This window comes from Cyanistes caeruleus, chromosome 29 (genome assembly GCF_971803275.1).
Source record: "Cyanistes caeruleus chromosome 29, bCyaCae1.hap1.1, whole genome shotgun sequence".
Classification (NCBI taxonomy): Eukaryota; Metazoa; Chordata; class Aves; order Passeriformes; family Paridae; genus Cyanistes; species Cyanistes caeruleus.
In genome coordinates, this window is record NC_141729.1 from 337,206 (window position 1) to 355,450 (window position 18,245).

The 18,245-nt window shown below is 48.8% G+C and overlaps 1 protein-coding gene across 5 annotated transcripts in view; it reads left to right on the top strand.

The window, feature by feature from the left end:
• The window catches only part of ZMAT4 (zinc finger matrin-type 4), a 72,310-nt gene that overhangs the window by 41,834 nt on the left and 12,231 nt on the right, over positions 1-18,245 (top strand). For all 5 annotated transcript variants that reach the window (XM_086865417.1, XM_086865416.1, XM_023940787.2 and 2 more), the window contains exons 3-4: positions 9,404-9,493; positions 14,044-14,200. In XM_086865417.1, coding sequence (XP_086721543.1) covers positions 9,404-9,493; positions 14,044-14,200 — 247 coding nt within the window. The remainder of the gene's footprint in view (positions 1-9,403; positions 9,494-14,043; positions 14,201-18,245) is intronic.

The window sequence follows — 18,245 nt, forward strand, 5'->3', positions numbered from 1 at the left end:
GAGGCAGGAGCATTGCTGCAGAAACAGGAGCAGTGCCTGGTGAGCCACAGGGTGCTCAGCCAATCTTCTCTCCTTTGTGCCTGCCATTGTAGGTATGAGCTGAATCATTAATTCATGGCAGATGTTTTTGAAATATAAAAAACAACACTGTTTTCTGTTGTATATTTTAGTGCGAAGTGTCGTGCTCATTTGTCATCCGCTGTAAAATCCCAGCGGACACTGTAGATGTTTGGCACAATAGTGTCATTCCCAAACCTTGCTGGTGGGTTGCATAACACAGAGCAGAGGCTTGGAGTGAGTGAGCTGTAAAGACTACTTAGGATCCCCTCTGGTGGCCCAGAGGGCCAGGAGTGGCCCTGCCGTGTGGCTGTGCCACACTTTGCTGCTTGGCAGGGAGCAGTATTCCTTTGGGGCACCTGTTCTGGTTGCCACTCCTGAGTGTGATGCTCTTTCTCCTTGTAACCTTCTGGCACCCTGGTCCCAAGAACCCACAGGCACGGTGAGAGGCTGAAAACCTGCCCTGAGGTTTTCTAGGGAGGTGCGGTTGAGGGCTCCATCCTGCCTGAGGCTGCCAGCCCTTGCTGCAGGCCATTAGTAAATAGCAGGAGTGTAAAATTCACTGTTTCTTTTTAAGTATCAAAGTAGCCAGTCACAATTTTCACACCTTTCTCTTTTCTTTCCTTCTTACTTTTAGAAAGTACTGTATAGTTAAAAACTGATTATTTTTGTAGGGGAAATATCAACTTCAGAAGACTAACTTTTCTACAAATTTTCAGGAGCCCTGGGGGTGGCCAGCCTGGCTAGCCACGGGCACTGAGGACCCTTGGTGATGGTGCAGCCAGGGATGCTGGGTGCCAGGGCTCTGTCTGGGTTTGTTTTGGTCAGCAGTGCACTTACCCTTCGTGAGTGAGCCTGGAGAGAAAGGGAATTGATCCACTGCCTCACTAGCGCAGTCAAGTGAGCTCTGCAGCCCTTGTGTCAGGGACTGGAATCCTGGCTCTCTGTGCATGCAAAATAAGACATTTCTCTGTAAGAAAATAGAGGGAAACAGCCTATGAAAGGGGGACGTTTTTATCTTGCCAAACAGGAATAGTCAGTTCCAATCGCTGTCTCATCTCCTTCTCCGAATCACCAACCAATAACTTTTCTTCTATGCTACATTGCCAGGAATAAAAAATGATTTTATGTCAGTCATGCAGTATTAAATGATATTATTTCCAAGGGCAAGTGTAGTGGAAAAATGACAAAAGGATCAGAATGTTTGCAGCATTTTTTGCTTCCAACTTCACATAGAGCAAATACTGCCTTTATTACATGTGTTTCATGCAACTGTGTTTCTGGCTTTGTCTGGTGTGTCTGATGCACCCTGGCTTCCCATCCTGGTGAAACTGCCAGGTCCTGCCCTCCTCTCGAGGGTTCACCCCAGGACAGAGCTGAGCCCAGTCGCTGCCTGGGACATTGACTTGCAGTGACATTCCCAAATGAGGAAATGCCTTAACGAGCTCAGCGCCTGCTGCGGTGCCGAGCGTCTCCAGGGGCTGGTGCTGGGCACTTCTGTGCAGCCATGACTATGAGGTGAGACAGATCTTACTGGTTGGTGTTGATGCCCAAAAGAGCATCTTGCAATTTTAATTCTTAAAGCAAAATAATTTGTCCCTTGAAGTATCAGAAAACTCTATTCCTACTTCTGTTCTGAAATAAAGCAGCAAAGTACGGATGCCTGGGACAGTCCCTGGGTGACATTCACTGTGCTGCTGTGCCATGCCAAGTATCCCTGAGGCTCCCTGGCTCCCCTTTCCTTCTTGGGAGGAACAAAAGGGAGCAGGGTCACTGGGTGAAGAATCCCTCCACTGCAGGTGATGGCTAGCTGTGCCAGGTGGGAGGTGGCCAGACACGGGGTGATGGCCAGTTTGGGGAGGGCATTTCACACCTCATGTTCTGCTGTGCTGCGCTTGCTGCAGTGCCATTGAAAGTCTCTGCCCCAGAAATGAGGTTTTTCTTCTCTGTATCTCTGCATCTTTCTTTCCTCTGGAGCTGGGAGCCTCTTTGGTGCTGGATTCTCTCTGGATTACCTGTAATTTAACACTTCTTTCCAGCTCTGTCTTTGAGAGAGGTTATATTAATCACTTTGGTGAGGTGCTCTATAAATTAAAAAGCTAAAACAAAGGGAGCTAAGGTTTCTTAGTTAGCTCTGAGTCCTCATCTCTATGTAGAAGTGTTCACAGCCATTAGGTAGATGTTACCATTTATTTTCACGTTTCCCCTTGAAAATCCTGCAGGAAAATTACCTCATATGCAAAGTTGCTCTCAGATTTCACCCTGAGCTGCACATTCATCACCACATTTGCTCCTCAAGCTGCTGTAATGCTCTTCTCCATTTTCTCCATAATCTTTATTTCTTCAGGTGTTCAGAGAGTGCTTTGTTTTTCCATTTAAAATGACAGAAGATGCAGGTCTGTAGGAAGAGCAGCCCAGGAGGGGCCATGCAAGTGTGGGCTCACCTTATGGGATGAGGGAATGCTGCCTGAATGCTTGTGCTGGAGCAGCAGGGGAGGGCAGAGGCAGAGTGTATTAAAATTCAAATGCAGAAGAAGCTGGGGAGAACAAATCAAGTGCCATGCCCTTTGGCTCCTCTCCGGAGCTGTGCACTGTGGAATTTCTCACTCTGGAGCGAAGCAGGCGAGCGATATCGACAGCTTCATCAATACTCCTTGTCTGCACGGGCTGGAGTGGTGCTGGGGTTAATCTGCTTCCAGTTGGGCTGTCCTTGGCTGGAAACGGCATGAAGTGATGGCTTGTCTGAAGGAATAATAAACATTGTTTACTATTGGCACATTAGTGCCTTAAGGATCAAGATGTGTGTGCTCAGAAAGGCAATCCTGTGTCTAAAATATTAATGTGCTGCAAGAGCACATACTCTATTTAACAAAACAAATGCTGTGCTAGAAAACAAGGAGCTGGAATGTTTTGTTTCTACTCCCGGCTCCCTGTGTGTGATGCTGTGAGCATTTCCAGGATGGAGGAGTGGAAAGGATGTGCTTTAGCTGAAAATGAAGGCTGCACAGGGCTGTCGTGTGTCAGGTTCTGCTGATGTCAGTGATCATGGTAGGGAACGTGACATTTGCTGGCCATGATCTCTCTCACATGTTGCTGCTCACCTGTCATGTTGTGTCTTGCTTTGGTGGCAGTGACATGGAAATCCTTCAGAGGATGAAGGAGGAGGGGATGCCCTACCCATTGTTGCCATGTCCTTCCCCACCACTGCTAGAACCTGCTCTGCTGTGGTGTTTTGGTGGCTGCTCAAGCATTATTATCCTGCAGATTGTGCTGGTGTTTGATAGAAGAACCTGGGCTTGAGGAAAAAAGCTGAAGAGAACGTATTTGTGTGGCAGAGACGATGAAGGTGCTGCTCTGGTTTTTTTCTGTGCACGTGCAGGCCTGCTATAGATATTCCTTGGCAGTTTGTGCCATGGTAACAGCCCCGGTTAAAATGTGTTGAGGTAAACGTGGCCACCCATTGCATAAGAGGGAGATAGGTGTGTGCCAGGGTTTTAGGGCACAAGGTTTGTGCCTGCTCTCTGCACACAGGGCAGCAGCAGCTGCTGTGTCACAGTCTGCTGTGGGAACCAGTGGAGATGGGATGGGACTTTACAAGGCTCTGTTACTACTCTGTTGTCAACATTAATGGCTGAACATTATTTTTAATGCACTCCCAGTGTCAAAATCTATTGCTAAACAGCAAAGACAGCAGAGCAGATGAAGCCCTGTGCACAGCTCCCTTCCCAGGTACCTCTGCACCTATTGCTGCCTAAAAATAGCTGAAGTTAAAAGGTCCTTCAGAGCAGCAGTAAAACACACTGGGAAAATGGGACCCCAGGGTTAGCAGGAAGGGAGAGGTGTAAGGGATGTCACATTAAAGCTGCATGGAATGAGAGCAAAGAACGATTGCACTGGCTTCACCCTGGCCAGTGTCCCTGGGAGAGAAGTTCCTGCAGCTCTTGCTGTTCCTCAGCATTCCTTCCTGATCCTGATCTTCCTGGGCACCTCTTTGTTCCAGGTATTCTCTCTTGCTTGTCTTCAATATTTCAAACTTGCAGCCCATGTTTGGATTGGGGTTCTGTGTGTTTGAAAGCAATCTTTAGTTCTCGTTGTGTGTTGTGACAGAGCCGCCCCCGTGCGCTCGGGGCTGACGGGCTCAGCAGAGACTGGCACTGTCGCGCTGTGGTGGGGATTTGTTCCACACAGCAGAGATGTGGAGCAGCAGCATCGCTGCTGTGGAGCTGCTGCTGGGCAGCTGCTGCACGGCAGACATAGGGTTTGTGTTCACTCTTCTGCCTGCTCCTGGGATGGGCTGTGCCTGCAGTGAAGTCCACCCACACCTTGAGGACCTTGAGTAGTGTGGCCTGAGGTGAGGGACTTGAGCTGCAGCTGCAGGTGAGCAGCGAGGACTTAGCTTGCTGTGTGGAGTACATTTCAGAAGTTCCCAGCCTGCTCACTCTGTCCCTGCATCCCCTTTCCCTTGGCATGTTTACAGAATCATAGAATGGGTTGGGTTGGAAGGGACCTTTAAAGGTCAAGTCCAACCCCTGCCAAGAGCAGGGACATCTTCAGCTCAGTGGGGTTGCTCAGGGAGGTACATTGCCTGGAAAAACCCATAATACATAATAAAATGGAGAAGAAAATGTTGCATTAGTGTAGCTGTAAGGTCCCCCTGCAGAAGGAATGTGAGGGCATGATGCAAGAAGGGACTACCAGTGGGTTTGGGGAGGAGCAGGTGCCCGTGGTGGCCCCGGCTGCGGGGACAGGTCTGTGGGTGGCAGCACCATGTGAGCCAGGTGCTGAGCCCAGCTGCTCCTGCCATGCTGCTCTGGCAGCAGCCTCTGAGGGGAGGTATTCTCCACAGGGTACCCAGCAGTGTGTTGGACAGGAGATGCTTTAACTGCAGTCAAAACCAATATAGGGAGCAGTAAAGCTGAAGATCCCAGTGGAAATGGTGATTCTTGAGACAGAAAATTCATCAGTGGGTCAGGATCCCCACTTGGAGTCAGCCTGGTGAGCCGGGTGGAATCATCACAGATGTAAGGAAGTGGAGCTAGGGGTTGCTTGGCTGAATAGATCCTCAGTAGCTGCCTTAATGTGTAAACAAATCAATGTCCAAAACAGTGGTGTGCCTCTCATGGCTTTGGAGCAACCAGTTTGATGGGGGTGCGAATTCAGCTGAGCACTTGGGAATTGCAGACACACATCTGTGTGCTCAGGAAGGCAAAAGCATGAGTAGACACTTTTAAAAAAATTAACTCATGGAGGAAAAAGGGGAAGTTGATAGAAATGACCATGAATTATAAATGAGGCATTTCAAAAATTACAAAAGGAGAAAAAGGACTTTGGCATCCAGCAGCATCTGGAATAACAGCCGGGTAGTTCAGCTCTGCAGCAAACCACAGGGATCTTGACAATGTTTGTTGTGTGGGTAGTAGAGGCAGAAAAGGGAAGGCATTTGCTGAAAATACTTCTCCTGTCTATTTAAAAAACGCAGAGGATGTTGTTATATCATAGAGGAAGAAATAGATTGGTTCCATTCCAATAGAAATTTGGAAGGTTGTTGGGCAGCAATTATAAATTCCAGAATGATGTCGTTTAGGTCAGCAGGTCCAGTAATTCCCAGGTGGGTGCTTGAGGTGTGCTGGCCACCTGCTGAGCAGTGTCACTGTTGACCCTCTGTGGCTGTGGGACAGTGGAGGAAGTTTCCAGGAGGAATCAAGCACAGGGCCAGGCACGGCAGTGCTGGGGGTCATTCCCGTGCAGGGAGCCGGTGCCGTCCGGCTTGGCACAGCTCCTGGCACAGCATGCTCGGGAAAGGGGCTGGAGGACGATGTGCCTGGATTCCTGCACAAGGTTTGCAGAACTGGGCCAGCCAAAAGAACTTTCTCTCTTTTGATGAGATTACGAGTGGGGCCAATACAGATAATAAAATTGGTATAATCATGTGACTGCGTGTTGCATGGCAATTTAATTAAGACTCTGCCAGCACACAAAAAAATCAACACAGTGTACACTAAAAGGATTAAAACCCAACCAATGGCCTTCTGAAAAGGAGTATTTTTTTACAGACTAAGAGAAGCTGCAGCTGTTTGGGCTGCCATGGTGGTTCCTTCCTTCGTCTGGCACCTGTGTCTCTGCTGGAGCTCCCTAGTGTGGGGGTCCCTGGCCTTCGACTAAAGAGGTCACTAAAGAGGAGGAGGAGCGGGAGGGGAAAGCTAAACTGCTCAAAACCATAAAGCTGCCAGTACAGGAGAGAGCAGGGATTGATGAAGAGATGTATGGGGAATACGGAAATGAGATTATATGCTAGCACAGCCTGGGGGAAGCTGCAGAGACAGTTGATTTGAACCTGAGGAGATGGGAAGAAGGCCCTGCCAAGCACACTGTTTCAGCCTGCTGGATCAGCTTGAATCAGTGGTGTAAAGTGGGAGCAGTTCTGGGGCCAGGGTGGGCTGCTGAGCTCACACACTGGTGAGGGGACTCCTCTCCCAGACCCCTGGGCAAACGCAGGGAGCGGAAGGTCCGTGTGTGTCTGTGTCACCTGGTGAGCCCTGGCTATAAAGCCTCAGCTGTGTGAAGGGAGATGGCTCAGTCCTCCCCAGAGCCACTGGTACCTCACAGAGAAGGGGTGAGAAGCCCCTCCATGGGACAGGGTGAGCAGGGTGTCCCAGAGCAGCTGTGGTCCCCCAGAGAGCCTGCTCCCGCCGCTTGCTCCAGGCAGAGTGTGCTGCAAAACCCAATTTGTGCAAAATCAAATCGCATTTCATAGCACAATTTAGCTCTGCTTTGCCCTTTTATGTTTTAGGGTTGAATTGCCAGAACTTTGCTGTCTCTGCCGTGATCTGTATTAGAGTACATTTGATAGAGATAGAAATGATCCATTTATTTACTTTTATTGATGAGCTTTACAGTAACAAATGAGCTTGTGATGCAGAACTCTGCAGCAGTTGTGTGGAAACAGACCTGAGCTCCCTGCATAGTCAGGGCTGGTTTTCAAGCCTGCAGTATTAAACCAGACTTAGTGCCTTTAAAAGGTGCTGTTCCCACTAGAGACAGGAAAGTGAAAATGCCTTTGGTGTAACACTTTGTACAGCTACAAAAGAAATATTCAGGGGCACTGAAACACCTTTATTGCACCCAAATGAGGTTGTGGTGGCTGCTGGAGGTGCCTCCACGGGTCAGTGTGTCCTCATTCCGCACTGTGTGGCAAGGCTTTGTCTTTCCTAAGGCTTGTGCATGTGGTGAGATGGGTCAAAATGGGAGCTGGAGGTGTCCTAATCCCAGTTTATCCCAGTTTATCCCAGTTTTCTGGCTCCTGTTTGTGGTTCTTTCTTTGGCCCCTCCTTGTGCCTTGCAGCTGCAGGTTTTCAGCAGGGAGAGGATAACCCGCAGTGCTGTTTGCGAGCAGCACACTAAGAATAATCACTGTGCTCCTGCCATGCTCCTGCTGGGGTGTTGGGATGATAAATACACATGTAAATGTAGAAAATGCCAGAGATAAAATGGGTGACAAATGGGCTGTGCTTCCTCTGCTCCGCACAGGGAAGGAGATGCTCACCACATACGTGTGGAGGCCAGGGATGATTTTAAGCTCCACTTTTATGACCACAAGATAACAAGGTTGCATAAGGAGCTGTGTAGTTTTAAATTACGTCAAACATAAGTAATTTCTGTACCTTGGCTTTCATAAATCCAAACAAATGCACCCAGAAAGGTGAGAGGTGTTTTACAGAAGGCTGAAGATTTGCTGTCTTTTAATGCTGACATCTGGGCACCATTTCTGGTCCAGCTGAGTGCCACGGAGCAGGGCCGTAAAAAGGATTCCTTTTAACATCTTTGCAGCTTACACACACCCAGCAGCCCCTCCCAGATTTTTTCCCCTGAAAAGCGAGCAGGCTGTGGCTGTGTGTGCGTGGGCATCGTGACGTGTTGGGTGAAGCCAACCGAGGGAAGAGCCTCGTGACTCCGGGGAGGATGACTCGAGGGAGGCTGACTGCTCTGCGGGGTCTCAGTGCTCAGGGAAGAAATTCAGCTGAAAAACTCTGGCCACGGTGCCTTTGCAGTATGTTTGGCTGGCCCTGTGTGGTGCAAGGGACCCTCTAAGCATCGCTTCAGGCAGGAAGTTGGGACCAAGGAGCAGGAGTGGCATTGCACCTCTGTCCTGTGCATTTCAAACATCTGTCATTTTCTAATTTCACAGCCACTGTCTGGGGCTGCTCAGCTGATAGCTGGAGCTTTGGGCTTTCTGCACTTCGCTCTGACCGTGGAAGGTCACATTTGCTAAATGCAGCAGGAAGACAAGCTGGGGACAGATACTTGACATTGTTTATCTTGACTGATTTGCTTTGTGGAAAATATTATTGCGTAGTCACATTTCTGCATGTGAATGCAAATATAGCTCCCTGCAAATTTAGCTCCAAGTTTATACCACAGGAAAAAGAATGTTCCAGAACATGCTAATGATAATTTAATATTTTTAAATAGCAGCTCTGCAATTTCAGTGATCTGAAATTATAATATTATGGTGCTCTTGTTCTGTGGGGCAGTTGGAAAGGGTGATTCAAAGGAAACATTTGCATGGTTACAGCTTCCCGTGTGTCTGCTGCCCATATGCTGGGTGCAGGTATTTTGTGGCTGCCAGCTTTTCCCCCCTGCATCTGGTGGAAGACAAGACCTGATGTAATTCAGGCTTTTGAAGGTTTATGTCTGTGCTCTCACTGTAGAAGCTTTAAAATCTTCCTTTAAGTCTTGGAAGTGACAAGGATTTGCTTTGGCTGCTGCTGCTGGGGTCACCAGGGGATCTCCTGTCACTTCCAGCCCTCACCTGCCTGTGAGCTCCAGCTGTGCCCAAAGGCAGAGTGAAACCTGCTCGTGTCTCCCTCGTGGAAGATTTTTACCCATCTTACGTTTTTATCATTCTAGAAGCGTAGGAGCTGTGGATTTGGTTTGTGTGTGTGCCTCTGACACCTCAGGATGCTGCTGTGTCTCTGGCTGAAGCTCAGTAACCCTCATCTTTCAGCCTGTCCCACCGTGGAAATGAACTAACAACAAATGCTGTCCTTCCCTTGCTGTCAGATCTCTGCTGTGTCTTGGAACACGCAGCAGGACTTGGAGAGGGGCCAGGGTGGACCATTTCTTCTGCTAATGGCAGATTTCATCCCACAGCTCATTTCAGCTGGGTGCAGAGCTCTGTGAAAATTCTGAGAAGTGCAAGTGCTCCTCACCTGGATCCTTTTCTCCTGCAATGGTGGATATATTTGTCAAGGGGATGTGAAACGTCACTCTGGGTTGGTGTAGTGAGCACAGCAACAGAACCCCTTGTAACTTCAGTTCTCCCTCTTCTTTTCTTTTTGCACCCCAGAGCCGGAAGCATGCCAGCAAAGTCCGCCTGTACTACATGCTTCACCCCATCGACGGAGGCTGCCCGGCGAAAAAGCTCCGGTCAGAAAATGTGGGTATCATCCAAGCCCTGCTTGTTCAGCTGCTTTGTGAATCATTGACTCTGGGCTACAGCATTCTCTCTCTTACAGCCACAGATGATCAGGTGCCCCTGAGGTAACATTTAGATCAGCTGAAATGCAAAGTAACTGGAAATAATTTTCAATAAACTACACAAGAATTATTATGTGCAACAGCAACAATAATTGCGTTTTTAGTTATCTGAATGTTCTTTCATAGGAAAAAATATGCTGTTAGCAGAGACTCAGGGCTTGCTCCATTTCGGTGCAGTGGCTGGATCTGCTGGTGAGCAGCTGGGGCAGGGGATGGGGGCAGTGCCTGTGGGAAGCTCATACCACCAGGTGTGGGGTGATGGCCACTCTGGGGTGATGCTGGCAGTAGAGCAGCACTGGGGTCACTTGCAGACCCCTTCATCCAACTTCCAGCATGTGACAGCACTCTAAAGGGTGAGGGTCCCTGGGCAGACGGGAGGAGTCACACCTGGCCAGGGTGTGGGGAGCAGTGTGGGGTGGCAGTGCTGGGTGTGGAGCTGTGTGTGCACACCTGGTGTGTAGTGCCAGGTACAGAGCAGGGCTAGGTACACCTGGCGTGTAGTGCCAGGTACAGAGCAGGGCTAGGTACACCTGGTGTGTAGTGCCAGGTACAGAGCAGGGCTAGGTTCACCTGGTGTGTAATGCCAGGTACAGAGCAGGGCTAGGTTCACCTGCCATGCAGGAGACCAGGGGTGCCCGCAGTGTCATGGCTGGAAACCCCTGGCATGAGCAAGAGGTCCCCAAGAGCAGTGTCACCTCCTCAGGGCTCTGGGGACTCGTTCTGGGGGTTGGTGTGCTTGATCCAAAGGCTCCTCACCCATGTCTGCTCTCAGTCTACCAATTTAAAGATTGGTCATTGGCTTCCTCGGCTGTGTTCAAATAAACAAATGAAGGTGAGGAATTGAACCAGCTCACAGCCATTTGTCAGGCAATAGATAGAAGGAGACTGAATTTTTAAGAGATGGCTTCATGGGGAATTATTAATTTGGCTCCTTCCCACATTCTGGGGCTGTGTGAGAGCTGTAGCGAGGTTCCCAGCACACAGCATCCAAACCAGTTCAGTGTGACTGGGGCTGAGTGCTATTGGTATTCAGTGTGATATCTTGTAATTAAAGGGAGAAGCACACAAGTTTTGCCCAAGGAATCTGAAAGCTCATTTACATAGTAATTAGAACACTAGTGAACTTCTCTGTTGCACACAGGCCAAGTGAAGATGCAATCTGCCCCTCCACAGCAGGATCTTGCAGTGATTTTATTGAGTTATTAATGCCAGTGTGGGCAGTGCAATGGACAGGTGCATACAGACAGGGAACAGGCTCCTCTAAGGAGTTTGGTTACATCCAATGAGGAGCCACACACTGCACCTCAGCATGGGATATGGAGGACAGAGAACCAATCAGACTCAAATAAGTCAAAGTTGAACTATTTCCCACTGCTTTTGTGAAAGGCAAATGGAGAAGGAATGTAATTCTGTGTTTGCTGATGCTTTTGCCAAGGGCAGCCCTAGTGGGGGTGGATTAACGTGTCCTCATGTTCTAGGTGAATGCTAGGCTAGGCCAGACCTAAATTCTAAAATTATTTGTGTTATAAAAATATAACAGGGAAAATCTGCCAACATTTACAGCTCAAAGTAGGCCTGTTGCTGATCAGATATTATACAAGCCTTTGCATTTAGAGAGAACAGAACTAATGAGGACATCTGTAATGCTGCACAATAACATCCCTACCATCTACATGAGTGCACTGCCCAATCTTAGCAGTGTCACTCAGGCCCTGGCACAGCAACTTTAATGAGTATTAGAAACAATCTCTGAAAAACTACTAAATTTGTGTTGAAGTATCTGCAACTAAAAAGGAATATCAGCCTTTTTTCCATCAGAAGTGTAACATGGCTGTTCTCTGCTGGGTTTGTGTTCTGCTGGCCACAGAACTGACACCTGGTCCTTCTGCCAGGCAGCAGCAGGAGGAGAGGTGGCTGCTGCTGTGGATGCTCGGTGCAGTGGGACTGGAAACAGCATTTGCTTCCTGACCTTTTTGTGAGGTGGAGGAAGGGGTTGGCTGTTGTTTGAGAATTGCAAAAACACTAACACCCATTAGCCCTTTGGAGTGGGAAGTAGAAGGCTTCCAATGGATAACAACTCGATTGTTGTGCTCTTCATTATTGCTTTAATTTAGTGTGGAGGAGGGGAAAAACCTCATGTCTTGACCACTCATGAACTGGTACTTGCTCTTTGCTGGTACCATGACAGAAACAGACTCCAGAGTGGAAATGGCCTGAATTTCCTATGGAACAGCACAGAAAGCATCTCTTTAACAGCAGCACCTTCATGCACTGAAAATTAATTCAAATTTAAAAGTTACTTTGCACCACTTTAATGCTGTGGTTTATACTGCTGTGTTCTAGAGTTTGTGTAATCTTTTTTTCTTATTAAAACTTGGGAAATGAAGACAGCAGATTTGTATCTGTGGAATAAAAATCCTTACTTTTCCTGTGGATTGCTTAAGCAACATCCAGCAGAGATCTGCAGGTGCCTGGCCCTGTGTGAGGATTATGCCTTTTAGCAGCTTGTTAACAGGCAGCCAAATAACTGAAGTTAATTCTGTTGGATATACAAGGCTGAAGCTTCTCATATTACAAAAAGAAGTCCTAGAAATGAGGCTGGCTCTGTACACTGCGGGGCAGGGGAAGAGTGGGGATGTCAGTGTTGGGAGATGGATGCTTGCACTCCAAGCCAGTGCTGGAGTTTGTATGAAGTCCTGTGCTGCAGTGTAGAGAAGGTTTGCAAGGTGGGGCTGGCTGGAGAAAGCTGCAGAAACAAAATGTAGAAATATTCCTTGTCTGGGTCTGGCAGCACGGGGTTCCAGAGCTGCCAGTGGATTCACAGGAGCTCCTGTTCATTGTGTCAGCCCCAGGAGCTGGACCGTGGTGAAGGAGGGCTGGGTGGGTCAGGACATCCCCAGGGAGCAGTGCCCTGTGCAGAGCCCTGTGCCCCAGCTGAGGCAGTGGGTGAGCAGCAGTGTGATTTCAGCACCTGCACAATCCTGTCAGCACGGCAGCATTCAGCAAAGGACCCAGATTGGCTTCCCTTGGCCTCTCTGGTTTCAGGTAAAACAGCCCCTGACAAATGAGAAGGTATAATTACCCTTCAGGGCTGGATCACCTCTGGCTCTGTGCAGGGCTTGGTGGAGGAGGGGAGGGAGGTGATGCTGCTTAGGGATGATCCAGACCTGGGTAAATGCTTAAAAATGGCTGAGCCCAAATACCTCATGCATCCCACTTACAACTAATAGCACCTGGAGTATAAAACTGGCTGTTAGGGAGCAGAGGTCTGTCATTTGTGTGCAGAGGGGCTCATGGACCCACCAAGAGTTTGGGGACACCCCTTTCCTGCTGGTGGCTGAACTCCTACCCACACATCAAGGTACTTGCCCAGAGATTTGGGTGAACCCAGGTGAGCTGCACAGTGAGCTGTGGGTCAGCGTAAATGGCACCCTGAACACTACATGAGGTATTGTGGGCTCTTGGAGGGGGTTTTAATTTTTTATTTTTAATTGCAGTCTAGCTGAGAAAGTAGGTTGAAAAGGAAAAAATGTCACTGAAGAGCAGCCCTGGCAGAGGAAGAGACCCTGGTGCATTAACACCGAAGTGTATCAGCTTTTCAAACGAGCTCTGTTGGAGGCTCTTTATGTGTTGCCACTGATGATCAATAGATACTGGAAATTTTCTACTCTGCTCTTAACTTTCAAGTGATTTCCCTTTGAAGACATAAAATATCTTGAGAGAAAGCTATTTAAAAGAAGTGCAAATTACACTCAGAACAGTACTAATCACCTCTTGAGATTCCTCCCTAAGGTTTGATTTACAGTTATCAACAACAAAAAAGTGATGAAAATCAGTCATTTTTCTAAAAGTGTTTTTTGGGGGGGGAAAAGATGTCCTTCAGTGGTGGGTCAGCTGTCCACTCTGTGTTGGGTTTGCTGGTGTTGGATCCTGCTGGAGGGACCTGTGTGATTTCAGACAGTTCATTTGTTTCTCCCACCTGCAGAGAGGGTTGTGCCCCCCACTTGGGTCCCCCCAGATGTTTTGGGGTCTCTTATAAAAGTTCATCAGGAGGAAGCATCAGTGTTGGATGGCAGGGAAAGCTCTGGGTCTGTGTGATTCCCTCAGGCAAGAACAGCAAAAAGTCTGAGAGAAGAGAGGCTCAGGGATGTGCCCCAAGCTCCAGGGCCACAAGGGACACAGTGACAGGCACCACACACCTCTTGCCACCTCTGGCTCTGGTCTGTGCTCTCAGAGCAGGCTGGGGTGGAGGTGCTGGGGAGTTGGAGGTTGGACAGGGCTGGGACAAGGCAGGAGCGAGGCTGGAGGAAATGAGGAAGGGAAGCCCCTTGGCAGCCATGGCTTTGGCATAACAACCTAGATTCCTCCCTCCTATTCTCTTCTGTCTCTGTGACTGTGCTTAGTGGGCTTACACACCTCTTTTTTGTCTGTGTTTTTGTCTCCACCCAGGGCAGTGATGGTGACTCAGTGGATAAGAACAAATGCTGCACACTGTGTAACATGTCCTTTACCTCAGCAGTGGTGGCAGAATCGCATTACCAAGGGAAAATCCATGCCAAAAGGTTAAAACTGTTGCTAGGGGAACAACCAGCATTAAAGGCCACAGGTAGGTGCAGAGGCAGTGAGTGGAGCAGGCGGGGCTGGTGCAGAGTGGTGTGGGCTCACGGTGCCGAGGGGGCTTGGCCACGGTGCTGGCTTGGTGTGTGCAGGCAGGAAATGGCTACAACGTGGAAAGCTGAGCAGTGGTAGCTGGCAGAAGCAGCTATTCATTTATGTTGCTGTCATAACAACCTTTAAAAATTCCTGATGCTCATTATTGTCTGCTTTGTTTATGTAGATTAGGGGGTTTATCAGCTGGGACTGGCCCTGATGCCAGAGCCCTATCTCCAGTTCCACAGTTCCATAGTGTTTTCTCAGTGGAAGACAATGTCTCCACTGGGTGCAGATAGCCAAGCCTGGCTTTAATTATCAGCAGTTTAATTATCAGTTCAGCTAATATGCTTAATAAACCTTTGGTGTTACTATACAGTACCGAACATCATCTGCTCTTACCACAGAGGGAAATTCAGGCTTTAAAAACCCTTGGATTGATTGTCTCTTGATTTTTGCCCATGTGGGTTTTGTGCTTTCCTCCAGAGTGATTCTAGTGATGCAGCCTATTAACTTTCACATTTAAAAAGTCAAATGTTGAAATTGGACAATTTAACCATCTTATTGTTTGCTTAACCATAAAGTCCCTGAAAACCACTAATAATCTGTGAAAAGAAAATCTTCTGTGGTTGTCGAAGCAGAAAATGCTTGAACAAAGCACTCACCTTTCTCTAGGAAGGATTGCTGGGCTGAGGTCCTGCAGGCAGATGTGACCCAGAATTGCTGCCAGTGGCACTTCCTTCAGCAAAATACAAATGGAGCTGTGTGTGCTGGACCCTGCCTAGCATGTAAATCCTAGATGTGATTAGATAATGGAGGCTGGAACTCTGTGTGTGTGGTTTGCTTGCCTTTTTAACTTCAAGGACTGTAGATGCTGATCCGGAGAATATGATTTATCCTTTTCCAGGGTGAGCTTGGGAGCTGTGGGCCCCTTTGCCTGAGGGAATGTGGGGAATGTGTCAAGAGGATTTTCCCAGTTTAACTGGCCGTGCTTGGGCACAAGTGTGTCCTGGGGGAGGCGAAGGTGAAGCCATGGCAAGCTGGGGAGCCACCCCTGGGCCAGCCAGGAGGAAAGCTCTCACTGGAGCTATCACAGCCACTCACACCTGAGTGTGTGGGGCTCCTGAGGCTGTTCTGTGCAGCTGGCACACAGCTGCAAGGGCACTGAGAGCAGCAGGGACTCAGCCTTGCTGTTCATTTGTCCAGAGCTTACATTAGAGCTTGAACCCCATCCCTCATGTGCAGCCTGCCAGCAGCTTCTCCTCTCTCACAAAGCTCCTGCCACAAACCCTGGATTCCTGGTGGAGTCCAGGGGAGCTGATGTTCACAGGAGGGCTGGATCTCAGAATATTCCCATGTAAGTTGACAATTTGGATTCACCCTTCAGCCTTTGGGCTTGCTAAGAGCTGCAGCCTTGCATTGTGGTTTTTGTCTCACGTTTTAATCATCTAGATCAGCCTCCAAGGCTCTAAGTGAGTGCTCTGGAGTAACTGTCTCTTCAGCCATCCTAATCACTGGGAGGGAGCAGCTGGAGGACTCATCAGCTCTTACAGGCACTTGATGTGGAAGATGAAGCTGAGCTCAGGAATACATTAATAAGCACCTCCTTGCTCTCCAGCAGTTCTCAGAAATATGCCCTTTGGACATAGCATTTTTCTGGGCTTCCTCCAGTCACCCAGCTATTTTCACTGGATTTTTGTCCCAGTCCTCTGTGGCTTTCACCAGGGAGCATTAAGTCTCTCAGAGGGAGCTGCAGACTCCACTGCTCATGAGTCCTGAGAACCAACCAAGCACGGCCCTGAGCGTGCTGGATGCTCCTTGGGAGGATATTCTGGGGTTTCTGTCTCATCAATCCCAAAGAAAAGCATATCTATTCTTAGACCCCCTCACAGAGATCTACGTTCTCCTTCATGGTTACCATCCAGATGGAACACAGATGTCCCATTCTCTGCCGGTGCTTTCAGGAGAAGAAGTGGCCTAAGAGTCGGGTTTCTCACAAAAACGATGTCTCATCATGACAGTGAGATAGTTGTGATCTTTCCTGTTGCTCTGCTGTACAAGGCTGTAGCCCTCAGAGGCTTCATGTCACCACTGTTGCTGACTAATTCCTCCAGTCACTTCCAACATCCTCTGTCAGCTTGCATCCCATCATCAGCATGAGTTACAAACCAAAGAATTGTGGGGGAAATAGCTGCTGTCTTCATCAATCCGAGTGTGAGGACCTGCAGGCATCCATCTGGGGAAGTGGCAGTGGCCCTGGCTGTGGAACATCAAAAGGGACTGAGTAAATGGCTTTTTGGTTTGGCTGCTAGGATCTGTCCAGCAGCAGCTGGAGTCTTTAGTCCAAGATTCCTGGGATTTCTTCTGTTGAAAACCGAGTTTCCCAGTGCCCCCTTGTTGTGGCTCACTTACTTTCTTGTCCTCGTTCTGAGTTTCTGGAGTGTGCCAATGGAAAAAGTTGGGTGCCATTTAAATCCAGCTTGGAATAAAAAGCTTTGGATGTGAGAAAGAAGTCAAACATTAGTTCATTGCCGGAGTGCTAAAGTGTTTCTAACTTTGTATTTTGCCTCTTGCAGCAAAGTAAGACTTTCTCACTTCCCTCCCACAGCGAAAGGGAACGTAAGGCTGACTGTCATGAGCTATTTAGCATTTTGAAATACTTGAAATAGTCAAACTCGCAGCTTTTATGTTTGTGTTTTAGATGGAGAAACATTTTTAACTTTTGACGTTTCGTGAGTGTTTATTATTAATTTTCATGTCTCTGCTTGGGGAATGATGGCATTTGCTGTACTGTAGCAGTTATGTAGTGCATATCAAAATGATAAATTCACATTTGTGGAGAAGTCAACTTTCATCTGTTTCTCTTTGGGAGAATTTGGTAGACTTGGGATGTTTTTGTTAATTGCCAGGCTGGGCTCTGCACACCTTAGGACTGGTGGGGATTGTCGGTGGGACTTGAGGAATGTGACTTTAAAGAAAATATTACTAAATTATTAGTACTGTGAGTGCTAAGAGGAAATCCTTGCCCGTGGCAGCCCCCATGTGATGCAGGCAGGGGGTCTCTGCTGTGGAGCTGTAGCCCACGGTCTGACAACAGCCAGGTGTGGATGTGGGCTTGGGGCAGGGCTGGGGTGGGCATGGGGGGCTCTGGTGCCAGCCCCCCTGGCAGCCTCCCTCCTGCCTGGTGTTTTGGTGTTTTGGAGCCACCAGCCTCATGGAGAGGGGCTCAGAGGAGCAGCCATGGGGCTGCTGGGCTGGCCAGTGCCTGAGAGCAGAGATGCTTCTGTCAGGTTTCCTTAGCGAGCAGGAGATGTAACTCCTGTGGACATCACCAGCTCTGCAAGCTTCAGCCTCCCTGGTCCCCCTCTGGCAGCAGCACACATAGAAACAAGGAGAAAGCTGGCCGAAAGATTGGGTAGGTTTAACTTTGTAGCCTGGGGCTTGTGGAACAGCAAGTCAGATCTGTGGCAGAGCTCCTGGGCTGCCGAAATTGCTGGTTGTTTATAATGCTCCCAACATCTCTGCAGCTCAGTCTGCTTCCCTGGACTCAGCCCTGTCCTGGGGTGCTGCAGAGGGCTGGGTCCCCCTGGCATCACCAGGGCTGTTCCAAGTCTGTGTGGCACCTCTGGGATCTGGGCTTGGACCCCTTCCTGCAGGGAGGCTCCTTGGGGACTGCAGGAACACATTAGCAGGAAGCAAGCTGTGCTTGCTTTTCATGAGTCAAGCACGTGCAAAGTGTGTGTAACCCCTGTTTGAGCAGGAAATACTGCAATTCCCTGATTTTCTTCCTAGTGACTGTGCTGGCTTTGCTCTTTGCTCACACTGGCAGTTCTGCTGCATGCACCTTGGAGGGGCTGGGCTGTGTCTCTCCTGCTGGAACCATAGAAAAGACTTTTTTTTAGGAGCAAAATCCAGCCAGACCCTGCCTGGCCCCGCCTGGAGCAGCTTTTCTGAGGGAGCGTCATCACTTCTGGAACTCTGATACCTTGGCAGTCATCATC